Raw genomic sequence first — 27,893 nt, forward strand, 5'->3', positions numbered from 1 at the left:
ATAGCAATAAAAATATGGTAGAGGAACAAAATAATTTCAGCCTTGTAATATGATTCATAATAAAGGCATACTATGAGAGTTACTGACTGTTCAGAAAATATTTGCCCAGGCAAAAATACCTTTTGGTATAGACAATCTAGGAGGGGGGAAATGGCTATTGTGACTAAAATAAAATGAATGTAAAGAAAAATTTTAGAGAGAAGACAGGGGCATGATCTTACATAAATGACCTCTGGGTCATATAGGACCTTGGATTGTATTTCAAATATAATGTTAGAAAATAGATTTAAGAAATATATTCTTAAAATTTTAATGCAATAGAATATTTGACTCTTAATTGTGCACTTATATATTCAAAAGATCACCATGATTATAATGTCAGAAATATGCTGAAAGTATTCTGGGTGATCAAAGGAAAAGGCACTAAAATAACTGGGTCAAGAAATGATCATAGCTAAGCATGATATTGGGCACATATAAATCCACACTCTGGTGGCTAAGCCAAGAAGATTGAAAAATTTGAATCTAATCTGAGCTTGTGAGATTCCTATCTCAACAAAAAAGAAGGAAAAGGAATGGGAAAAGGAGAAGAAGAAACTATTCTAAATTGGACTCAGGCATTAACAGTGGAGATGGACATAAGGGAACATATTTAATATCTTTGCAGAGTTGGTGCTGTTTTGCTTGCCTGAGATCATAGAGGAAACCATGCAAGAAGTGTCAGGTTCATACAGATGTAAGCATGGAGAAGCTTCTACATAAAGTCTCATAGACATGTTTGGCCCAAACTAGAATTTCATTGCTCCAGAAGTACGACAGGAAACCCTGTGTTGTGATAAATATTTCAAGAAGAAAATGACTTTTGAAATTATAAGGAAACAAAAAAGTTAATGAGATATTTAAGGGCTGAGATTTGTGAGTGATTATGTGTGAAGGAAAACCAGACATGTCTAATCATGAGACATGTCTAATCAAGCCAGGAATCTCAAATTCCCAATCCAGCTCTGCTACTAATCTAATGAGCTTTATCATTCTAAGGTTATGTTATGTTAAAGTACAGAAGGGGTGTGAGATATTATCTCCATAGTGACTATTACTGTAAAATTTTCAAAAACCTTACTAACCATTTGCATAGGAAATAAATTATTCATGATGAAACCATATAAAATCTTGTGTACTAAATATTTTGGTTAAGCTATAAAATACTTTAAACTTACAAGAGTCTAGAATTTAAAGATATGACTAAATGATGGAAGAGTTTGCTTTTATGTAAGGAATAGTGAAATTGTAAAATATTTGCCTTATATAGTGATATAGTGACCCATTTTTCCCAATAGTAATTAACTTCCTGGATTCCAAAATTATAATAATTTGCATGCATAAAGTCATATATCAACCCAGCACTACAGGCTCATGCCCAAATTTCAGGAGGCTCAGATTTGAGGACTACATTTTAAATCCAGCCTTAGGAAAGTCCATGAGATTCTTATCTCCAAATAATCACCAGAAAACTGGAAGTGGAGCTATAGCACAAAGTGGTAGAGCACTTGACTTGAGTCCAAGAGCTTAGGCCCTGATTGAAGCCCCAGGACCAACAGAAAAAATCATATATAAGTAAATAATTGTGGCACTTATATGCTAGGACCTAAGTGCTTTGGAAAAATTAATTTCTCACAGTATATCTACAATATAATGTATTCATCCTCATTTCTCAGATGAGAAATTGGACACTGAGAAATTAATTTCTTTGCCTAGTAAAATTAAATAGTAAATGAGTACATAGGCCAATATTTTAAATGATAAGGATATCTGACTCTTGGATCTCTGCTGCTAATTTCTATGTGATAGCTGAGTTAGATAATGGAAGGCCTGTATTCTTTTAATGAGAATTTTAAGAGACAAGCATTGCTTGGATTTGTTTAGTAAATTATTCTCCATCATGATGAGGAAAAGAATGAAGACACTCAAGTGCCTGGAAAGCAATTGTGAAGAAATAGAATGGGAAATCAGTAAATCAAAGACTTGTTATGCCCTTCACAGAGTTGATTGAATAAACTGAGTGTGCAATACAGGCTTCTTGAGCAAATATACATTAAAATTGTTTTCCAGTGGATTCAGTTACCAGAGGCATTTGACTTATGAATCTTTAGATCAGTTCATTAGACTGTTCTAGAAGATATGCTCTTCCTAAAAGACAGAGAGAGACAAGGAGAAACGGCATTATTTTTTAGAATAATCTGCCAGGATTATATCTTTCATTAAAGAACACATAAAAATTGATTAATTATACATATGGAACTGTTACAAATCTTGGACCTACTTCAATCATTGCATTGATTTATAATGAAGTTGCATTTATTCTACTGAACTGGAAGGTATATACTGGCATTTTTGTCAGAGATTACTTTCTTCAACAAAATAAACCTAACCCAGTATTTTTGCTTGGCTTCCTCTGGTTTGATTCACTCTGAAGGAATAGGTAGGTGAATAGATCTAGAAAGTGTGGGATTGGAGAGAGGGAGGAAAAGAGAAAGAAAAATATATATCTTGCTAACTTTAGAATTTATTAAATACAAGAGTGCATTGTGATCACACATGATAGAATTAATTTTAACATAGTTATCATACTATAATTCAACATTAAAGTCTATTTTTAGAAAATGATGATGCATTTATAATATTCATGTTAGAATATTTAGTTAGCTCTTGCAACTGATTGCCTAGCTTTGGATAGAATTTCTTTTGTAGTATTTTGAGTTGTTGTGGTTTTAATACATTAACACTTTAAGGAACTTTTTTCGTTGCTTATAATGACCTAAGCACAATTTTTTCTTTTCTTTTTAAATCAAAAAGGACTAGTTAAAACACCACATATCTAGGCTAAAAAGCCAATATTAGTTACTTCACTCCATGTTAATATGTTCTTTATTGACATGAAACATCTACCACCTAACAAATAGTACTAATTTCCATCTTTCTTTCACAGAAGATCAAGTTCATATTTGCAGGTTGAAGTAACTTGCCTTAAGCAAAACATTTCAACCAAAAGATTATAAATCTTTTATTATAAATCTTTATTGCATCAATAAACCCAAACAATATCCACAATGGTAATGTCAACATCATCAAAATATTAAATACATTCAAATATTATGTCTATGTGTACTTGAAGTTTATTTTATTCTTTCCATAAATGCATTTGTATACTATTTTAAATATCATTTATCTTTGTAATGGCACTTTTTCTTCTCAACTTAATCACCTTGTTTATTTGATAACTATTTACATGCATCAGCATCTCATTCTCCAGCCTCAACTCTTTTTAGTTTGAAATCTCTTTAATAAATTATTGTACAAATCCAGCAGACTCTGCCTTATATTTATTTTCTTGCTTGTCTGAAAAGTTCCATGGTTGTTCTTATAATTATGAAATTCTTTAGTCTGTCTTAGGAGGCTGTTGATAACTATATTCTTTATAACCTTCTTTAGATTTTCATATCCTTATTTTAACCAAGTTGTCAAACTCTTTGTATCTAGAAGCTGTATCACTCATTTCTACTTCTGAGTATTTTTCACTCAGTTTTATTCTTTTCTCATAAAATCAAAAGAGTCCAGTTAAAACACCACATATCTAGGCTAAAATAGCCAATGTTAACAACTCTAGTCCATGTGAATATATTTTTTTTGAAATTTCAGACACAGAGTTTCCAGACGGTGAATGGCTTTCTATACCACACATGATGCACTTAATCACATAGTTTCTAATATTATCATATAACTTGAGGTTTGCCTCTCTTACCTCCTCAGGGGTTAAGTCCTTCATAGTCTGTACCTCCTATTTCTCCATTATATGCTGAGTGAATAATAACTGTGGTTAATTATACATTTACAAAGCCATTCCATTTGAAAATAATCAAAAGTGATTGTATTTGAAGATGAAGTATTAGCTCAATACTTTTTGCAATAACACCATTATTTCTGAATTAATTAACCAGCTTGTAAAACTGTAAAAAGGAGGGCTTAATAAGCAATCACATTAGAATATGCAGCACCACATGAAAGCTAAGGTATTCATCAATATAACATATGAAACAAAAATCTTAAATTTGCATGTTTCTACATATGTTTGTAGTAAAACTTAGAAATACCTTTTTAAAAAGTCAATGCTTAGGGCTGGAAGGTGGCTCAGTGGTAGAGCACTTGCCTTGAATGCCTGAGGCCCTGAGTTCGATTCCTCAGCACCACATAAGCAAAAAGAAAAAAGCCGGAAATGGCACTGTGGTTCAAATGGTAGAGCGCTAGCCTTGAGCTGAAGAGCTGAGGGACAGCGCCCAGGCCCAGAGTTCAGGCCCACGACTGGAACCAAAATAAATAAATAAATAAAATGAATAAATAAATAAAAAGTCAATGATTGAAGATTGAATGTTTAGCAACTAGTATCAGGAACAGTCTGTATCAATACAATGTCTTTTGAACCCTCATAGAAATTGTATGAGAATGTAACTTAGAAATATTAACTGAATATAAAAATTTGATTTTATAAATCAGGGAATATCCAAAACCACAAATAAATTTAGTTGTTGAATTTACCAAACACTTAGTGACCATCTAATCTGTGCTTTAAATGCTATCTTAGATGATGATTTTATTGCAAAGATAATTTCCCCTTTTAGTGCCCACACTCTGGTATTAAAAAAATTGTCAAAGAAGCAAACCCCTGTGAAGCAGTCTGAAACCCATATAAAGTAGGCATGTGCAAGGTGCAATTGGAACCAAGAGAAGAGACAAATAATTAGAGCATGGTGCTAATGCAATCACTTGGGTCTAGTAGTTTATTTAACTTATTGACTAGAATATGTTCTGGTGTAAGGAATTCCGATATACAAACATAAGGCATATTAAAAGGTTTATACTTGCATAAAATGAAATCTGCTAATAATTTGCCACTATGTTTAAAATATTACATGTGCATAGATATGAATGAGTAAAACAGGTAGACACAAAATTAGTGTCTAAAACAGGTTAAAGTAATGAGATTGATTTATAGCTCTAAAACAAAATACTTTGTCTGTGGTTACTGCATTCCCAATAAAAAAACTTATTTGAAACTCATGAAATGCTTATAGCTGGCTTGACAGAAGAGGTCCTGCTTGCTATGAAAATCGGATTATCCAAGCACAGCATATAGATGACCTGCTTTGCTATAAAGTCATCAATAAGAAATTCAAGTTCAAGTCAAGAGCATTAACATATAGACTAGCTCCTTCTGTGTGGAATCAGGACTTGTCAAGAAATGATATTTTGATCAGGCTTATCATATCTGTGAAACTACATGTCCTAGTTTCTGCTAATTACATTTCCACGTAGAGCTACTGCAAGCAATGCTGTGGAAGTTCAAAATCTCGAGTGTACATTTAGTATTTCTTGATAGTACACTTAGTATTTCATCCTTGAACATGCCCTTGTGATCTAACAATATGACAATCTAACTTACAGCTGAGTACTGTTGGCTATAATCCTACCTATTTAGGAGGCTGAGATCCAAGGATCAGGATTCAAAGCTAGCCCAGGTAGAAAAGTCTGTGAGTTTCCTATCTATAATTAAATTCCCAAATGAGACAGAAGTGAAGGTTCCGCTCAAATGATAGAGCGCTAGCCTTGAGCATAAAGCTCAGGGACAGAAACTAGGCTCTGAGTTTAAATTCAAGCCCGAGGACCACCACCACCACCCCCCCAAAAAAGTAGGGTAAGGATAAACAAATGAAGAGAAGAGGGGAAATTTGCAGCCAAGAATCCAATGTATATCCTACAATATTAAGAATAAGATAAGGGAAGGAATAAAAAGGGAAGGGATAAGAGAATATATTTAAAAGAGTGATATTGGTCAAGATTTATTGTATTCAGGAATGTTTCTGTTAAATGGCAACACCTTTGTCTAACAACTTAAGGATAGAAAATAGTTACAAAAAAAGAATCTAGGGGCTGGGAAAGTGGCTCAGTGGTAGAGTACTTCCCTTGCATGCATGAGAAAAAGCCAGAAGTGGTGCTGTGACTTGAGTGGTAGAGCACTAGCCTTGAGCTGAAGAGCTGAGGGACAGCGCCCAGGCCCAGAGTTCAGGCCCAATGACTGAAAACAAACAAACAAACAACAAAAAAATCCAATTTATCTGAGACATGATCAATCAATGTAAATACCATATATAGGCACTTTGTTAATGGGAAGTTCCTGTGAAATGTCAACCAAGGTTTTGCTAAGCTACTTAACATGGTAATTGAAAGGTAGCAGGTAGACTCCTGTTTAATAAATGTGGCTTGCTCACATCATCTCTGTGGCCTTGAGCAAGACAGAGCCTTTATTTGCTCATTTGTGAAATAAGGCTATTAGTTTACTTCTCACCAAAAAGCAAAGTTGTGCTTTATTCTATTACTGCCCTAGATTAAAAAATATAAACATTCTGTTCCAAATAAAATGTGTTACTAAGGTATGTTAGAATGAAAATTCAGACTATCATATGCTGGTGGGGAAAGGTAGACAAGAAAAGAGGGTAAAGTGAGAGAAGAATTAACACATAATCAGCTAACTCAGTGTTCATTCCATTTTGTCTTTGATCTTCTTACTTGTATTTACTTTGTAGTCCTCAAATAGATGTTGTGGGTACTGCACCCAGACTCTGATGTTGTATGAGAAAGAGAGTATAGTGTGTTTCTATAATCTTGCAGGATGTGAGCCCCTCCTTCAGGATGAAAGTCATAAAACTGTAGAATAGTTCTGTGGTGTTTTTTATTTGTTTGTTCAAAAGGCAACTTAAATATTCTGGGAAGAAACAATAGGAAATTCAAATTAATAACAAGATACTTTTACATACATTATGTTCTGTTATCTTTAGAGTACCATTCCAGGAAAGTTAAGTTGTTTATTTTGAAACACAAAATAAAAGTTTATTAGTTGTGGATTTGTGGCTTTAACATTTTCCTTAGATTATTTGTTATATAGGCTATTCTGAAGAAACAAAATATGTATGCTTATTTACCCACAAGCTTTAAAGTTATTATTTTTATGGTTATGTTTTAGCTTCCTATTCTTTCCTGTCTTCTCTCTCTTTACTTGGCAGTGAAATTTAACATTCACCATGGTACAATAGCATCTAGGAAAACAAGATACTGCCTTTGACATTTTCTTAAAATTCTTTTATGAATTCTAATATTTTAAGAAATGATGCAGATCACATATTTTACTGATAAGTCATTCGAGTTTATCTAAATGTACACAGTATAGGATACCAATAAAAGAAAGGCAGTCAATTGTATGAGTATCAGTTCCTGCCACACAGATGCAATTTCATATTTCATCAAATAGTGAGAACTGCACCGCGATATGCCAGCTAGAATTTCCCATGGCCTTTTGTCTCTCAGTTCTTTGATAATAACAATATGCCTAAGAACTATTCCCTAGGAAAAGAGAGCCTCACCATTCAATTAAAAAAAACTATGTGAAAAAACAGAGATGCAATTTTGGTTTGTATGTTTGGGTGTGCTACTAAAAGAACTCTTCAACTAAATTTCCATCAATAATTTAATTTTCTTCACTTTTCTGAGGACAATGACATTTCACACATCCGTAAAGGACAATGTATTGCAACACATTTCCTCTAGTGATAGTTACAATATTTCTATCAACGTATTCAGATTGTGTTTACCGTTAATGAATGTGAAAATTTGCTTTGCACTTTATTTTTTTTGTGATCATGGGATTGATCTTAGGATCTCCTAGACAGCTGTTCTATCGCTTGAGCCATGTCTCCAGTCTTGTTGTTCGTTGGTTATTTTTAAGGTAGGTTCTTGCTTGATGCCCAGGCTGGCCTGGGTTGCAGTCTCTCTACTTGTGCTTTCTTTTGTCACTGGCTATGACAGGAATGTACTAAAAAGTCCAGACCTTTGTTTGAAAATAATCTCACAAACATGTTTTCTATTGAAATGGCCTTGAAGTATAATTCACTCCTCTATCTCCAAATAATTAGTGTTACAAGCTGCAGTTACTACAGCCAGACATTATTCTTTTGTTTTTAAGCAAAACAAAGATAAAATAGCAGACTCAACCCAAAGAGCAATGAAAGTTTGTATAAATACCTATGGAAAAACAGTCGTTGGATTGGAGGATTTTCTATTGAGCATCCACCAAGGAGTAAGATTGTTGGGTTAAATGATAAATCTATGTGCATCTATAGTTGATACTGCAGTTACCCTAAGAATCAGTAAGAAACTGGCACCGATGGCTCACACCTGTAATCCTGATGATTCAGGAGACTGAAATCTGAGGATTGCAGTTTAATGCCAGCCAAGGCAGGAAACTCCATGAGACCCCTATCTCCAATAAACTACTTGGAAAAACCCAGAAGTGAAGCTGTGGTCCAAGTGATTGATAGAACACTAGCTTTGAGCACAGAGAAGCTCAGTGGCAAAAGCCAGGCTCTGATTTCAAGCCCCAGTACTTGCAAAAAAAAAAAAAAAAGAAAGGAAGGAAGGGAGGAAGGGAAGAAGAGAGGGAGGGAAGGGAGAGAGGGAGGGAAGGGAGAGAGGGAGGGAGGGAAGGGAGGAAGGAAGGAAGGAAGGAAGGAAGGAGGACGGAAGGAAGGAAGGAAGTTGCTTAATGCACTTGCATCAATGTCCAGTGCAGCTGATAGACCCCTCTGCTGTATTTTTCACCTGTTTCCTTCTGATTCTCGGCCCTCTTCTTAGCTTCCCTCATCTGTGCACATGTATATACCATATGTGGAGTAAGAACATAGAGTTATCTAAAAATAATATGACAAATTGAGAATAAGTTTTCTTCAGTAGGTTTTAACTTAACTATACTACATAGGAGAAAACATTACAATAGGAAAAGACAATTAGAAACATAATTTTGGCATACTTTGCAATATGCTTTTTACCTGACACCAAATTGAAATAGTGCCCCTTATGCTTGATACACACCATAAAATCACATGTAACACATATCAAACAATCCTCAATAAAACACAAAACATCATCTTACTGAGGAATGACAAAAATGAGGAAATCCCCCCAATAGTTCCAACTTAGGATCCTGCATAAAGCTAATAAGAGTATCTTCAGCGGATGATGGAGTAAGAGAAAACAGACCTCAGATCCACAGAAACTAAGTCTGATAGATTTTGTAAAATAGAATAAAACAGAAAATCATGCTGTTCTGAAAGAGAAGTTTGCAGAGCTGTTTTCTAATACTTCTCTACATTTTGCTAGTAAACACACAAGCAAAGGAGATGAATTGCATTGTTTAAAAAAGTGTTTAATTACTCTAAAGGCAAATAGATGAAAAAAGAAATAAAAAGAAACAAAGTAATCTTAAATAAAAACAATCACATTAAACCAATCTATACATATTAAGTAAAAGGCAATGATTGTCAGACTGGATTAAAATAAATAAAAACAATATATGCAAACTATAAAAATACCTTAAATCCAAAAACACCAACAGGTGAAAACTGGAATGTTGTTGGAATATTTACTGTCTTCCTTGTGAATAAGGTCTCACAGTTGTAGTGGCAAAACTATTTTTCATATAAATTTCTTATGAAATTTGTTATATATTTGTTTATAATGGTGCTTATCATAACTATGGTTATTGCAGCATTATTCACTATAGCTAAGTATGGAACCAAACCAGATGCCCCTCATTAGATGAATGGATCAAGAAAATGTGATATATATTTTTTGTATATATATATTATATATATATATATATAATGGAATTCTATGCCTCCATCAGAAAGAATGGCATTGCCCAATTTGTTAGGAAATGGAAAGACTTGGAAAAAATTATATTAAGTGAAGTAAGCCAGGCCCAAAGAAACATAGGTCCTGTGGTTTCCCTTATTTGCAATAACTAGTATATGTCTAGGATAATCTTACCAGACAAGCAGAAAAAGTCAAAAGCTATGTACATTTGAACATATAAGATGATGCGAAGTGAAATGAACCCCAAAATAGAAACACAAAAATTATTATCTTTCTCACGTACTATGTAATTTTTCTGTTTCTTTAGTGTGTATTTCCCCCTATGGTATAACCCCTGTTTTCACTATATTTGATTCTGTTGCCCTGAATCTTGTATATTCATTTTTCCGATTTGGGGAGGGGAAGAGAAATAACAAAATGCTGAAACAAGGATACAGATTGACCCATTGTAACAATGAAATGTACAAGAGATTATGTGGAAAACAAACTTTACAACTTGAGGGGGGGTCACTGAGGGAATAGTTGGGGAGGGAAGTGGAAAGGGACAGTAGGGGAAAAACAAAGGAGAGGGTACAATGCTCGATAGGAAATGTACTCATTATCATACTCATATAACTGTAACCTCTCTGTACAGTATCTTGACAATAAAAATATATTAAAAATGGTGCTTCTGAGTTGTAAGGAATCTAATTTTTTCATCAATAGAAGATGAATTTTCTCAAATAGATGTGAATCTGTGAGAGAATTTATATATAAATATGAGTTAGGACTTTATTTCAAGAGGAGGTATTTAGAAACATTTTCTAGGAAGACTATAGAACATATATAATGTATGGCATATAAAATCTAACTTTATATATGAAAAACAAAATCAATTACATCATTCTCTTATATGTAAAATCTATTCTTAGTTTCCATACTGTACAAACAGTCAATGGATAAGATTCAGCCACAAAGCAATCATTCCCCAACTCCTGCAACAATGAATAGAATATTATGGTCAATATTAGTATTTAAAAATGTAGTCTGCAGTAACTGAATAGTTCATTCTAGCAGTGAGAAAACAGAGACAATAGATATAAAATTTAAATAACTTTAAAATAAAATAAACTTTAAATGTAAATAACTGATCTCTATGATTATGATGGAAGTTAAAATGTCATTGTAGCAATGAGGATTTAATTCCTAACATACTTATTGAAACCGCCATATCAGATCATTTCTTTCTTTTAGAAAGCTAAGATAGTCTTACAGTATTGACGTAAGTTAGAAAGTAGTCTTATCATGATTGCAAATGAGCAAGAAAACTTGGCTTATATTGTCTTTGGAAAAAAGAAGTTATAAATGATAACCAAACATAATAAGTACATGGTTAAGGAAGGAAAATGAATATTTAAGAAATTATAAGAAAAGCAATTATAAAATTCCCAAGATTTAACTACTGATAGCTTTTTTTTTTCCAGTCCTGGGGCCTGAACTCTGGGCCTGGGCACTGTCCCTCAGCTTTTCAACTCAAGACTAGTGTTCTACCACTTGAGCCACTGCACCACTTCCAGTTTTCTGGTGGTTTATTGGAGATAAGAGTCTCATGGATTTTCATGCCCAGACTGCCTTTGAACTGGGATCCTCCCATCTCAGCCTCCTGAGTAGCTAGGATTACAGGTGTGAGCCACCGGTGCCCAGCCTGATAGCTATTTTTAACAGGAAAGAACACAATTTCAAATCACTAATGTAAGAAATATACAGAAAAATCATTTTGTGTATAGAGTTTTAATAATCCCATATTAAGTATTAGTAAGCTCATCTTTTATTCATTAATACATTCAAATTGTCAAGCATTTATGAAAACTAAATATATGCTTGAAATATGCCAGGTATGATAGGTAGGAAAATGGTAATGGCCATCTTTTCCTATAGTAGCAATGAGAGCATGATGTGACGAGATAAAATACTTACAATCTAATATCATATAAGATAAAAATGTATAGGTCATAGTATTTTAAATGTGTATTATACAAAGAAAAGAAAGTATCAAGTATAATAGTTCTCTAATATCTTTAATATCAGTGTTAGTAGAATATATGTATAGATATATATATATACCTGTGTTTATATCTGCATGTATGTTTCTATTTATATACATATATATATAATAGGGGAAAATAATATATATGAATATATCTCTATGTAGAAAATTTAAAAATAAAATTTTAAAATAAAAAATAAAAATAACATAATCCCAATTGAAATTCATGTAGATAAAGATTTCTAAAAGGAAAATTAATATATGTATATATATTGATGTTTTACCTAGCAATATATATACATATATGATCATTTTTTCATCGATAGTTAAATCACTTTTAAGCTGGTAAATACATGTATCCCTTAATTGAATACAATAATTTAGCATGCATTGAGCAGTCATTCATGACTCTCTGTAGATATTTAATTTGGATCATGTTCAAATATTGTCCCTTTCAATGAAATAGGCTAGGTATTAAGCACCTGTTGCATCACAAACAGCACTGTGCTGCTCCTGAGCAGCTTACAGACATTAAGTACTTGCCAGTGTATAAGTAATGTGGGAAAGATACAGATGTGCTGAGAATCTAAGCTAGTCTGGGAAATGCAGTGTCACTTTTTAAAAAACATGAAGCCTACAGGATAATGAAGAGGTAGCAAGATGAATGGGTCATGGGGATGTGATGAAGACATGAGATTTCTTAACAGGAGAGAAGGCTGGAAGCATAACACATGGAAAATTCATAGAAATTAATGCTCATCCATTCAGCAAATACCTTTTCAGAACCTAATCATGTACATTTGGAGGCCCTGGAGATGCACTTTAGTAAAGGTAACAGGCAAAAGTCTCTGCTGATGAAGCATGCTTTCTAGTGAGGAATGGTTTTAGATATTAACTATGTCATGTATCAGCTCTAAGGTTATTTGCAAGCAATCAAAATCAAAGCTAGGACAAACACGGAACACCTAAATGCTGTGTAGTATGAATTGCAATTGGACAATGGAGTCAGTTCATTCAAACAATGACCAGTGAACAGAGACTCAGTGTAAGGAGGACTCAACCTATAAAAAAAGAAAAAGAAAAAAAGCATCTGGCTGGGTAAGAGCAAGTACTTCAGGCCCATGATGAGAGCCATCTGGTGCTAAGCATTTAGTAGGTAAAAGGAAATGGTAAATGAACTGAGTATTTTATACCTACTAGGGAAAGTTATTAAACCACTATTCCTCGATTCCTGTTTTAGTTACAAATGGAAATGATATTTTGGAGTGCATAAATTAAATTAAATTTGGCTACTTTTTATTTGGTTAATATTGTGCTAAAATTTGAATTACTGGTAAATGGAAGAAAACAAACTATTTAACTGTTGTATACATGTCTTTAATGTAACACTGAAATGTTAACCTTTGAATTTCCAGAATGCAAGCTCCAAATTTACATGTTATCTATAAATTGACTAATATCATTCCATTTTTGCATAAACCTAATCTTTTTAAATTATCTAGGCAATTATTTAAAACTTGCCACTCAAGTACCTTCAGTTGACTATCTAAGTAGAAAAGAGATGTATTATTGACAAATTATAAATAACTTTAGTTCATTACTATCTTCCAATTAATCAGAACTACTAATAGCTCAAATTTAGAAATTACACACCTAATGAATATTTTAGTTGGAAAAATGGCAGTGAGATTAAATATATTTATGTACTCTAAATTTCCGCATGGTTTAGAGAAATAGTTTGATGCCATAGTCTGTTTACTGATTATCTATATGATCTTAATTATTCAGGCAGTCAGAGAAGAGAGTGTTTCTGATTCACCTGTTTCATCACACTCTGTTGATATTTATGATACTGAAACATAAATCCATAGAAATTTTGCTCTGTAGAACTAGTAAGTTTGCTTAATTTATGTTAGTAGATCAATTTTTAAAATATTATAGAAACTATATCATAAAAACTATATTGATATATACTATTTAGCACACACAAGTGAAAAATAAGCTACTAACAAAAGTGTTAAAGACAAACAAAGGCCAAGTTGGGCTTTAGTCCTTGTGGTTCTCAAAGGGGCTGGGTGAGAACTGAATTGGAAATACATTATGAATGATATAATTCTGAGTCATATAATGCCATCTCCCCAAATACAGAAAATCATCTCTTAGACTTCCAGTTATAAGCATCCTGACACTTAGGTATTCTGATGTTTTCATGTTTTCATGAGTGTATGTATTTGCGTAAGAGTAAATACATAGGTATGCTTTTAGAAAAATTAGCTTAGCTAGAGATGGGAGCGTGGATCAAATAGCAAAGTATTTTCCTAGGCAAAGGCCAGAGCTCAGTCTCCAGCACTGAAAAAAACAAATTAATATTTTGCTAAAATTTCAAAATTATAATTATGAAATTTTGTTTCAAAATTATAATTTTGAATTGTTACTATGTTGAAATGATGGAATTTTTAATATTAGCATATCTATTGGTTTTACTATGTATGTGTATCACTGGACTGTGAGACTCAGTATGTACAAAGTATGTAAAATGTGTTTTAAAATATGTTGAAACAAGAAAGAACTGTAGTGATAACTAAAGAGAAATTCTCTTTCCTGTTTTGCAGCTTGCAGACCAGGATTCTACAAAGCATTTGCTGGGAACACAAAGTGTTCCAAATGCCCTCCACACAGTTTAACCTACATGGAAGCCACTTCTGTCTGTCAGTGTGAAAAGGGTTATTTCCGAGCAGAGAAAGACCCTCCTTCCATGGCATGCACTAGTAAGTCTGTTCTTTCTCTATATAGAATTCCCAATTTCAACCATTTTTGTCTTTCTATGCTAAATATTAAAAATAGATAAATGTGAAAAATCCTCTACTATCAAAGCTATTTGTTTTTATTTTTGATCTGGAAACAAAGCACTCTTTTCTCAGCATAGTTGATTTTCACAAACTCATGAGGAATGCATTTTTCCTTCAAAACATAATCTGATTTTTATGTACAGATACCACTATTCATTTGGAGCCCTGATAATTTTTCATAACTGAATCTGTGTTTAAGGAAGTATGGCCATTTAGGAATACATGATCTGTAAATCAAACTTCCATTCTTCACTTTAAGGCATAGAAATTTAGGAATAGTTTGCTGAGTTAGGGAGAACCCAGAGGAAAACTGAAATGTGCTTGAATTGATATGTAGAAAAGTTTGAGCATCTTTGATATTTGTCTTTTCTTAAATTTTAAAATTTGTGAAGTGGATGTATGGAGGGTCACAGTTACATAAGTCAGGTTATGAGTACATTTCTTTTGAACAGTGTCACACCCTCCCTCACCCTCTTCCAGGTTTTCACCTCCCAATTGTCCTTCCCCACCCCAACTTAGGTAGTTCATTTCCAACATTGTGTCTAGTGAGTATCACTACTGAATTGTTCCACCATTTCTTTATATATCACCCCACACCAGAATTAATCCCAAATGTATCAAAGACCTCAATGTAAGACCAGTTACCCTGGAAAGATTACAGGAAGGGATAAGGGAAATACTAGAGCTCCTTGGCATGGGTCAACACTTTCTAAGTAAAGATATTTGTCTTTAAATAGAGTTATTGTTTAGATTTCTTTGCACAACATCTCTCAATATCTCCCCACAGTTTTTGATTGAGATCCAAAGACTACTAGATCTAAATTCCACAGTTATTTTAGTATATATTTTAGTATATGAAACTAGAAATTTTTAATTATTTGTTGTCTTACATTTTATAAATATTGTCAACTATCCGTACACTTAAAAAGTGCAAGTGAAGATAATGAGAGAATTACTATGTAAGGCAGAAGTAAAGTGTCACCTCTTTAAGAGACTTGTTTAAAATCCTAGGGAAGATATTATAGTGAAAGTCTGCCCTTCTGGATGATTAATGGATGCCAAAATATTATTTCTCATGGGATTCCATAGATGGAAATATGGGTTGGGAATTATATCTATGTCAGATATTCTTTATAATATAAATGTTTCATTTTTAAACCTCAACTGGTATAGTTCATCAACTTAGCTAAATTATTACAGATTTTGGCTCAAACCTTTGTTTTAAGATATTTAATTCATTAATAGTTGTAATATTTTATTGTAAATGCAAAGTAATGACATTTTTTCAGAAAATTACAACCTGGCAGATTACTACTTGGAATTTTTTCTTTGGAGTACATCTTAAATTTATAAGTAAGAAGTTAGATAGTGGTATAAATTTTTGATCCCAGCATCTGGGGAGGATGAGGTAAGAAAATGATGTACTTGTGGCTGGCCTATGCTACACAGTTAGGTTGAGGCCAGTTTGAGTTAGTCAACTGCTGTGTCAGAAAACAAAACAAACACCAGGAATTAACAATAAATCTGTCAGTAGGAAAATGATGCTGAGTATTATCTCTATTTTTTAAAATATTTCCTAACAGGCAAACCTTACCATTACTTTATGTGTCTAATCTTGTTACTAGAGTAAATACTGTTCACACATTGATTAAGACTTAGAAAAGGAGAGTTGGTAGCAAAGAATCAGGTTTAGTGAAAATCTGGCACTGAAGAATACATAAAGGCCACCTCCTCACCGCTTCACCTGGGATGCTCAGTGACACAAAGGCCTTTTGTAGGGGGAAATGGAGGAGCAGGGCAGGAAGGCTAGAAATTGAACTGAGTTTTCATCATCCAGGGCTTGTGTCTCCTTTCTCCTTCTCCATAAGATGGCATTAGACCTTCACTTCCTGGGGCTCAGATGCTAGGAATGAAGCATGTATAGTCAATCAGCATTGGTCAAACAGTGGTCTGCTTGACCAGTATCTCAGTGTCGTTATGTGAGCCTTGTCTTGTGGTAAGAAAGAGGCTTCAGGCTATGGTAATTTTGACTTTTCTCACAAGAGGTTTATTGATCAGATCAGTTGTTCTGGGTCCCCAGGTGAGTGGAGGAGAGGAGGAACTCATAGAAGGAAAGTAAGAAAGGCAAGATGGAGACTTCTAGATATGACTCAGTGGGGAGAAACAGATTACTGTTAACCTGGCTGCTGAAAATCTGTTGAAAATCTTGAGAATACCTTGGTTACATTTAGTGTCTTTTGCCTTGAAAGGGACGCATATATTACCAGTTTTAGATGAACACTCCTCAGTTACTATCTCTGTATGTAGACTTGAGCACAAATGTGACCCAAAATTTAAGATAGCAAAGGAGACAGATTTCAAATGAAGGTAGAGATGCCAAGCAGCTTCTTGTGTATAGTTACTCATTGAACATCACCTCAAGTCCAGAGTCAGTGCTTTTAATGAAAGTATGATCTTATGAAACAAGGTACATGGCTAAGGTAAGATATTCAAACTTTGCTGGATCAGTGTGAGTTCTTCAGAACTCACACTGTTAGCAGAAATTTTCTTTCTTCTTTCATTTTTCTTTATAATGCTTGTTCTTGTAAATTATATGTTATAAATACTCTCTACCTTGGCTAGAGTACAGAGAAGCTAGGAAACATTTATTTCTAATATCCTTATACAATGCTATAGAGAAGGAACACTGTACCATTGTTGTTGGAGAGGAATAAAATGTTCTTTCTATGCAACATAGTTTTTACTTGTGACAGGTGACTATAGCAAGAGACAAGTTAGCACAAGGAAAACAAATCGTTATTGATACCCATCTGTGGGGGACACACAAGGTATGAGCAAAGCTCATGGTTTGAGAACAGAAAACAATACTGTTTACAAGTTTAAAAAGAAGGGTTTAGGGAAAGGCAGGAATTGGGGAGATGACCAGCCAACAAACATAAAGCCTCGTATGGATTTAGGTCAGAGCCTTCTTCATGATCAGTCCCTAGATATTCATCTCATATAATCATCTCTTCCCTCAGAAAAAAAGAAAAATGCATTTACAAATAGAAATGGCCATTTAAAACCTTGAAGAGGCAGAGATTTAGAGAATCACAGTTCAATGTGAGCCCAAGCACAAAGCTGGCAAAAGAATTCCCTGTTTCAATCAATGAGCTGGGTATAATGTCCTCTATATGATCTCAGCCATGCAGGGGTTGTATTGGGGCAGGCATATCCAGCTCACTAAGACAGAGGACACTCTAATATGCTAGGAGAGGAGGTAGCAGGTGCCATATGTAGGGGGAATCCCAGTCTAAGGCTAGCCACAGGGGAAAGCACAAGACCATAATACACTAGTGTAAAAAAATAACTGAAGCAAATAAAGATCTGAGGGCAGAGGTCAAGGGGGAAAGTGGCAGAACACCTAAATTGAATTTTCAGTGCCCTCTCCCCTCAAAAGTGGTAATGTGCTGAGAAAAGAAATTTCATTTACTTTGGAGCTTCTTCGATATCTATAATTTCTCAAAACAACCAATAGGCTAAAGACATACATATTGGAGTGGCTTATATTGGCATCACTCACTATCAGGAATCAGAAGGTTTTACTCCTAAGGAAGGGTGACATACAGAACTGTAGTTGGGTTACTACAGTTCAGCCAAGGAGTATCCTCATAGTATGCTCATATACACAGTGTACTTGTAAGTACACATATCTTCTAGATCCAGTGTAGAATGGCGAAATAGTGCTTACCAGCTACTGAGGTTAGACAGATTATTTAACCCCCCCCCTAACTTTACAGTGATAACATTTATAGTGATAACAACACAACTGTCACAATGGTTTAATATTTGAAAGCAGATGCTATAGGAATGTATTTTTTAAATCTTCCCTTACAATATATCTAGAAAGATTTTCTGATAATTTAGTATCCAACTATTAAACACTTCATGTCACTAATATGAAGGTAGGTTCCTAGTCTCACTAGTTCTATTCTACATAATGGAAAAATAATAGGCTGAAATAAGATAATTAAAACCTAGACACTAGACACTGGTGTTTCCTGCTTATAATCCTAGCTACTCAGGAGACTAAGATCTAATGACTACTGTTTGAAGCCAGTAGGAAGGCCATGAGACTCTTATCTATAAGTTACTACCAAAAAGTGGAGCACTATCCTTGAGTGGAAAAAAAAAGCTCAGAGAAGGTATCAAGGATACATGTAGGACTGGAGTATGTGTATACACACACACACACACACACACACACACACACACACACACACACACACACACACTGATTAAGTCTTGCAGCTAAAGGCCATCTGTCTGGTACAGTAATATTTTCTGAATTCTATGACTAGTCCTGAGAGACCGTAACAGTTTGTACAACATACATAAAGCAGCAAGGATGAATATTAAAGAATCATACATCCTAAAAATTAGATAAAAAAACCTACAAGTTGGGATATCATTGAAGTAGATAGAAGGGAATCTTGTTAAGTCCATCAACAAATGCAGATTTTGAGGCCAGGAATCCCAACAAGCAGTCAATTATTCCTGATTTTCATTAACTGCAAACAATAGTCAAATTTCAATAGATGAAAAATTGCAGGTTCCATATCTCTACAAAGATGTCCTTTTTTATTCTCTTCCTAACAGTGTTTTAGTTCAGCAAGAGAATTTAGAAAGAATCAATCTTATCACTTCCTAGTGTTTTTGTTAATGTTAGAAATTAAAATAAATATATTTTTAGAAGTAAGCATTATTCCCTTAGTATCAGGGACAAAGAGAGAAGTAACTAAGAATGCAGTCAAAAATCCAATGTTTGTCATACAAACTTAAGCGTGAGGGAAACGATGGGTAGTGTAGAAATGGTGAGAATGTTGAAAGGAGTGACATTGGCCAAGGTATTTTGTACTCATAAACATTTTTGTCAACTGGCAGCTCATTTATATAACTACGTAAAGATAATTAAAACATAAAAAAGTAATTTTAAAATATCATTTTTTGAGACAAGATCACACAATGTTCCTCAGCCTGGTCTCAAACTCTGAGGCTCAACTGATCTTTCTTGACTCAGTTTCCTGAGTACTGGGACCATGAGCATGTACCAATACATCACGCTGGGTATATGGATTTCAAAAGGTGAAAAGCCATCAGTAAATGTCTTAGTAGGGAAAATTTTCTAGACAAATGTAGTAGGTGATTATATTAATGTTAGAGCTTTAAGAACCCTAGGAAGCATTCTTCTTTAATGCTCTCCTCCAAAAAAAATTACCATATTATCTTGTCCCATGCATTTGATTTTTCCAGTAAGCATGTTGTAATCTTACTTGGGTTTGCAAGCAGTAACATCTTTTTTAATGTCAGGATGCTGAGATAAGTTCTTTCCAAAACATATTTGCAGTTTGGAACTTACACTTTTTAAAAATAATTAGTGGTACTTCTTTTGCATGAACTTTCAGACATATCAAATGAATTAAAAATAAGAAACTGGAAGTGAAATGTGGGTATCTTTCCTCTGATGTCTTAATCTACTTTATCCCCTGCAAACTTGATTTCTCAAGTGACTCATTACTCTGTGTTCTGAAGTTTAAAGAGTGCACTGTGAGGAAGCTCCTCAGGATCCAACTTTGGTCAATTAGGGCTGCTGAGAGCATTGCAGAGTATTGAAGACCCCGATGCTTGCCAAGAAGTCTCTTATCAAAATAACAGTCTAAGGCTTTTCCAGGCCAAAGGGGGAAAGCTTTCACTTAAGTTAGACAAGGTAGGAAAAATAAGAGCTGCTTTAAAAAATACTTATCAAGTAGAAAGAGCCAGGGCTGAGAGAATGGACAAAAGGGACATGTCTCATAGGTACTTGAATGAGAAGCTAGAAAAGAATATTCCATGATCTTAACATTTTTCTTTTTCTATTTCTCCTGTTTTTAAATAAAACAGGGAATTGGTGTTTTAAAGAAGCTGCTGAACAGGTGCTGGAAGATTAAAATATTTAACAACATTTTTGATCCCTTCATGGAATAGTTCCAACAAAAACTGTAATTGATGTGTGTGTGATTCTGAAACACACCATTAAGGGTTTTGTTTTGTGTTGTTGTCATCATCTAGCCGTGCAATCAAATACCTTGTGAGTAAAAATAGTCTTCTTGCGACTTCATTCTTAATAGTATGTCTTTGTATTTGATACACAATGACAGTGATTGGAAAGAAAGCGTAAAACCTCAATTTACCTCAGCTCTAAAGCTTACATTTGTAAAGCATAGATTTTTATTGCTGGAATAATTGGCCACTTCAGAAAGGCATTATTCTCTCTGTCTCTCTCTCTCTGTCTCTCTTTCTCTGTCTCATTTTTGTATAATAAATAGTGTTTGAGGCATAGCAGGAGAGCAGTGCTTTCCTGTTCTCAACTGCACTAGCTAGATCCCACACCCACGGTGACTTACAGGATAGTTACAGTTCAATCACCCCTGTTCTGTTTGTTTTCTCGCCCATTATTCCCATAGCTTTATTTTCTATTTTCTAAACCTAAGTTTGCCTAGAAGAAACCTTAATTTTCCATATCACAATTGGAATAAAACCCTACAACCAAGTGGTTCAATGACATTTTGCAGAAGGAAGAAAGGAAGAAGTTTTACAGCTAGGCTTTATTACTTCTGGCAAGCTGTGTTATATTTTGTATTTATCTTGTCATAGAAAGCAGGTCCAAATGTTTACTTAATATATTATAATATTGTATTTTTCAAATTAAAATTAACATGCCATTAGAAGCAGACATCTGTAAATAATGAAACTGAAATTTACCAATTTAAATCACAAATATGGGAGAGATGTCATTTGAGTTTCATGGATTTTCTACATATAGTTTTTTTTTTACTTTAGTAGAATTAGTTTTACCAAGTAATATGGAAATGATTCATTGATAAGAAGTATGAAGAGAACCCAGTTGATGATGGAGAATTGACTCCCCACTTGTCAGTATGAAGCTATCCTTAGTCTCCGCAGTAGGAACTCAAGGAGAATTTTCCCAGTCAGTATCAGATTATAAAAGGGATTCTTCATAATCATGACCTCAGCGTTATTCAGTTTAAGGAAAGTTTAATAATTGGCTTGAATATATTCACTCATTGTTTTGTATATCCTCCTCAAATATGATAGTGCATCCTATCTTCAATAATCTGATTTTCTAATGGGTGCTCATTTTATTTTAACCTATTCAAACTCAGAAAATGATCTATGTGGATATGCACTTTTCACAGTGTTAGGGAAACTGGATACTGTTTAACCTAATAGATCTAACACCAAGGAGTGGTTTTTAAATTTACATTTTGGTGCTTCTTAATCATGTAATTGTTTCCAATTATTCTGATCTCAGAGTCTCTGATACATTTCCATTATTTATTTACATAAATAAATAAATATTGGTTTGAATTGAGATGTGTTTTTCCCCTGCATTGATTAGAGTAGTTGAAAACTATTTTGGACCTTTTCCACAAACCAAAATTATGCCCATAATCTGGCATACAAATTTTGGGATAAAAATGTTTACTCTTTAAGTTTCCAAATGCCATAACTATATTTTAAGAAATATTCTCTCACTCCTAACAGGTAATTGGTTAAGAGCATTAGCAGTTTTCTGCTGTACTCTGAATTTTTATGGGTTAATCTCATATTTCATAATATAAACATTCTCTTCCGTTGGAAATGCTTTTGATGTAATTATGTCTATCTGTCCTCAGTAATATCAAGTTTTTACAAAGATATATTCTGAAACCCTCTGCTTCCCAATACGTGTCAGTATTCATGCCATTTGAAATGTAATTCCCCATTTAATTTTTAAATTAAAGCACCACTGCCTTTGGGTCAAAACAGAACATCACAGACTTGTGAACATGAAAGCAAAAGTCTCATTGTAATGTGTGGGTTACTGGCAAAGCTTCAGTCTTTTCTTCTTTACAATGGGGATGTTGATAGCTGCTTTATAGAGTTATTCTTCATCGCTGAATAAAATAAATCATGTGAAATACTAAGCCATTCTTAAAGTTAGCTATATTATTATGTTAAAATGTATAAAAAACTGATCAATTTTGTGTGAGAACAGTTGGGAATTGTCATAAAAAGGGTAACAGCTAAATCCGATTGGAAATTTTCCATAAAGCAGAATTGGCAAAATCCAATTGAGGAACAAAATGTGTAAAGATATTAAAGATGCAGCAAAAGAGGCTAAGCTATCAAGAGAAAGGCCAGAGACTGGTGGTTTTCTTGTGTGTGTGTGTGTGTGTGTGTGTGTGTGTGTGTGTGTGTGTGTGTGTGGTGTGTGTGTGGTGTGTGTGTGTGGTGTGTGTGGTGTGTGTGTGGTGTGGTGTGTGTATGTGTGTGTGTGCATGGTGTGTGTGTGCATGGTGTGTGTGTGTGTGATGTGTGTGTGTGGTGTCTGTGTGGTGTGTGTGTGTGTGTGTGTGTGTGTGTTTGTGCATGCGTGCCAGTCCTGAGGCTTGAATGCAGAGCCGGGTTCTGTCACTGCACTTCTTTAGCTCAAGGTTAGCACTGTACCACTTGAACCACAGTGCCACTTCCAGCCATCCTTTTCTGAGTAGTTTATTAGAGATAAGAGTCTCGTGGACTTTCCTGCCCAGGCTGGCCTCAAACCATGATCCTCAGATCTCAGCCTCAGGAGTAGCTTGGATTACTGGCATGAGACCCCAGTGCCTGGCTTATAAGATACTTTTTTTTTTTGGTCATGGGGCTTGAACTCTGGGCTTGGGCGCTGTTCTTCCTCCCTTGAGCACAAGGCCAGCACTCTACCACTTGAGCCACAGCTCTTTCTAGTGGTTTATTGGAATAAGAGTCTCAAGGATTTTACTGTTCGGGCTGGCTTTGAACCATGATCCTCAGTTCTCAGCCTGCTGAGTAGGTAGGATTACAGGTGTGAGCCACCAGCGCCCGGCATAAAATACTTTTGAATATCTATTTGTCAGGCTTTTTACTTATCTGAAATATACAATGTGGTAATTTCTTTTTAAAAATCTATAATCATAAAAAGAATAGATATCATGCTATCTCTAATGAATTATATAACACTGACATGATTAATATCTGTCCCTGTACTCTATTTTTTATCCTATCAAACTGAGATAGTTCTTTTTTCTATGCCAAGATTTGTGTCAATTTTATGAATAATTTTCATCCATTTCCAAATTATACATAGTTAATGAAATAACTAAAACTTTTAGATAAAGCAAAAGTGGTCCAAAGAAGAATACAAAAATTAGTTTATAGAACACATTTTTAAAGATTACTTAGGAACGACATTAGATTAATGTATAATAGTAAATAAAATTAAAAATCATAGCTAGGCATGGTGATAAATACCTGTACTCCTAGCTATTTGGGCAGCAGTGACAGGAAGATCACAAGTCTAAGTCTAGCCTGGCCAAAGTTAGCAACACTTTATCTGAAAAACACAATAAAAAAACAAAAGGACTAATCGTATAGCTTAAGTACAAAAGTACATTTCTAGGAGACATGAAGTCCTAGGTTCCATTGGCAGAATCACCAAAAATAAAGTTAAATTGAAATTGCAAAAAAAATGGCTTAATAGAGACTATTTTAATTTTTATTGTTTTTACATATTTGTACAAAGTACTTGCCATTCAACAAAGCAGTTTGTGAATATAATGCATTCTGATCAGTCCAATGAATTCCTCCCAGTCCAAAACCCTTCCTTCATTTTCCTTAATTCTGTATGAGATACACTGATTGTTATTATAGTCTCCCCTCTTCTTCTCTTAATTCATCTACCCCCTCTCTCTAATCCCACTTTTCCCACCCCTTTCAAGTACCCTTTCCTGGTGTTTGTTTCGTTGATCTTTTGACATAGTGTTTCTAAGAAATTACGCTGTTTGAGTTCTCCCTTCAACATTTCAATTACTATATGTGCTAAATAAGTGATATATTTTGTTGGTGGAGGTAGTAGTGGTCTGGGGCTTGAACTCAGGATCCAACCACTGCCCCTGAGTGTACTTGCTCAAGCTAGCTCTCTATCACTTGAGCTACAGCTCCACTTTCAACTTTTTTGGTTGTTTATTGGAGATGAGTCTCACAGACTTTCCTGTATGATTTAGCATCAAATTGAAATCCTCAGATCTCAGACTCCTCAAAAGCTAGGTCTATAGGTGTGAGCCACCCATACTCAGCTAAATGGAATTTTAAATTATTTTTATCATTATATAGAATAGCTTATTTGGGGGAAAATTTGCACTCTTTGTCCCAATGCATTTATCTTTTTAGTGAATATTCTAGAGTTACTAATTCATAAAGCCATCTACCTAAACATTTTTACATGGCTACCTAGAACATTTTTGTGGTATTATAGTAGTTCTTTGACACATATTAACATTAAATTATTTGCTTCTCATTTACAAGCTCGTGACTATGAATAAATTTGCTTTATTTTAGGAAACAATATTATTACATTCCCAGTAGTCATTAAACTAACAAAGGTAATCATTCAAGAAGTGGCAAAATAGAACATAATAAACTATACTCTTTTGTGACTTTATGTTCTGGGATCAATTTGTGTGAGCAGATTTTTGTCACTCTGTGAAAAGTGCCTGAAGAAATCAATTTAATGGTGGAAAGACATATTGGCTTATGGTTTCAGTTCCTCTTCAATAGTGAAACAAAATTGCTTACTTCATGGCATCCAGTGAGCAGAGAGAGAGATAAAAAGAGTTGGTGATCCAGACCCCCAGTAAACTAGTGACCACTAGATCTACCACCTAAACTTTTTACTACCTTCCCATAACACCATAGGCTGGCAACCAAGAAGAAGAAATATTGATCATCAAATTATGACATTTTGTTCTGTTTTCTTAGTGTGTGTGAGTGTGTGTATGTGTGTATGTGTTTAAATTAAGTCTAGCCCAGGCTAGCCTTGAACTTGAAACAAAATCCTCCTCAGTCTACCAAGTGATGGTATGCCTCATATACTACCATAACCCCCAAATCTATTTTTCCTTATTCTTGAGGTCAAAAAACAGTACACTTGGCTTCTGCTGTACTGAGAGCCAGATGGGGTAGACCATTCCTGTGAAGGAAAGAAACAGGCTTCTCACAAGCTTCTGCAATGTTTTACTGTGAGAGCACTCATTCTTTCTTCTTTAGAAGTTTAAAAGGAAAAACCCAAACCAAAGCAAGAAATATGTTTTCAAGTAGAATCACTAGCAGAAAAAAAAAGATAGAAAAACCAGTAGAAATAACTTTGTAGGAAAATTGGTAGAAGGAAACTTGATTTATCAAGACTTCTTTTGGGATAGGCTTGGAAAAAATTCTAATTGCAGATCAAATAATTGTTCTTTTGTTTTCAAATGAGTTTAGAAGGTAGGGTGGAAGAGTTCATTTTTGTGTAAATGATTTGTTTCCTTCAAAAGAGAGAAATCAACTTAAGGAAGTCCCTGAGAGTTTTCAATATAGTTATCTTTAAACGAGTTATTTCTGCTGAGTTATTTTTTTCAATGTGTCCTATAATCTTTGTGTAATTTATAAATGATAACAAAGCAATCAGGCCACATTCATAAAATGCCAGTGACACATAATTTGGTTGAATCTGAGGATTAGAATTAATTGTCGCTCTTTGTTCCAAGTTCTAAATCTTAGTAAATGATTCACTGCATGTCATTACAGCTTAATATTTGCATGAAATCACAGTTTAGCTGGCATAATTTAACAGCAATTAAAAAGCTATTTAATCGCCATGCAAATTGGTCTGAGGGCCCTTGAGTGGAAGGGTGTTGGTCTTTTTGTTAATTTTTCTTTTACCATCTCCAGGCAGATAGTTGTATAATTGTAGAATCCCATAACAAAATTGATAACATCCTTCCTAGTTATAGAGTTATAAGCAAATAATAATTGTTGTTTCTTATTATAAATAAAAGGACACCCAACAATATAAACATGTCATTCTGTAGGAAAACACTAAGATAATAGCAATTTTTTCTCTCCTAAGCACAAGTCCAGTCTGAATGTGAAAAGCACATTTGTCCCTATGCTGAAGTATATGATATCCCTCACATTTTTCTTCATGATGGTATACCTCTGTAGGTCTCTAGAACATGAAGAGCAAATAATATAACATAAAGCAAAACATTCAAAAACCTTTTAGAAAAATTCCTGGTCATTTCTAGGTCCTACTTCAGGTGATGCTCATATAAGGGGTTAAGGACCTACTCTAAAGTTTGCTGACATCAAAATTAAAGGAAAATATATGACACTCTTAATATTTGAAAGCCAAAATATAGTCATACAGATTTATGGCTAATGTCTTTCTATTTTATGACTATCTAATAGACTCCTTGCTAAGTTTGCTAACCTCACACGGACCATTCACCAAAGTATACCCAGAATATTCATTCTATAACACTTCCATATGTAAGAGCTATATATTTTTTCTTGGCATACAGTAAAACATTCAACTTCATTTCAATTACCCTTGCTGGCCTGAATTATTGACTCTTTTCCTATTACTTAAAACTTACTTTTTGCATTTTCCATCTGAAATCTATTCACATTGTTTTTCTGCCACTCCTATGTCTATTTCAAGATATTGCTTGACAACTTACATGGTTTGGATCTCTAATATTCTTCCTGCCCTTCTCTACATACCTCTCACTACTTCCCAAACCCTTCTCAGTATCTTACCTAAAGTAAGGTTCTCGGGGCTGGGAAGGTGGCTCAGTGGTAGAGTGCTTGCCTTGCATGCATGAGGCCTTGGGTTCGATTCCTCAGCACCACATAAGCAGAAAAAGCCGGAAGTGGAGCTGTGACTCTAGTGGTAGAGTGCTAGCCTTGAGCTGAAGAGCCAAGGGACAGTGCCCAGGCCCAGAGTTCAGGCCTCACGACCAACCAAAAAAAAAAAAAAAAAGTAAGGTTCTCTTGACAGTTTATTTCGGCTGTTTTTGAAAAAAATGTTATTTGTTTAATTTTAGTGCAAAGGTGATGTACAGAGGGGTAGAATTTCATTTTCTGTTTCTGTGTTTTTAATCTAGACATTCCATAAAAATGTAAAAAGCAACAAAGAAGACATAATGTCTAATACATTTACTACTGTTAAAACAGAGAATCTGCTATAAAATATCAGTATTTATAAAAGCTTACATCAAACCTTGAATTTCATTTTAAGGAAAGAATGTTACAAAGAAATCTCTTTACTCTTAGTGGAATTCCCAGAGGAAATTCATTTTCTTGGGAACAGAAACTTAGACATTTATTTTGCGTTTCTGAAAAGA

The 27,893-nt window shown here is 34.3% G+C and overlaps 1 protein-coding gene across 1 annotated transcript in view; it reads left to right on the top strand.

Moving 5' to 3' along the window:
- Nucleotides 1–27,893, top strand: part of Epha6 (EPH receptor A6) — a 737,672-nt gene that overhangs the window by 278,453 nt on the left and 431,326 nt on the right. Inside the window, exon 4 of the mRNA XM_013024079.1 lies at nucleotides 14,395–14,550. Coding sequence (XP_012879533.1) covers nucleotides 14,395–14,550 — 156 coding nt within the window. The remainder of the gene's footprint in view (nucleotides 1–14,394; nucleotides 14,551–27,893) is intronic.

Source organism: Dipodomys ordii, unplaced genomic scaffold (assembly GCF_000151885.1).
Source record: "Dipodomys ordii isolate 6190 unplaced genomic scaffold, Dord_2.0 Scaffold73, whole genome shotgun sequence".
In the NCBI taxonomy this organism is placed as follows: domain Eukaryota; kingdom Metazoa; phylum Chordata; class Mammalia; order Rodentia; family Heteromyidae; genus Dipodomys; species Dipodomys ordii.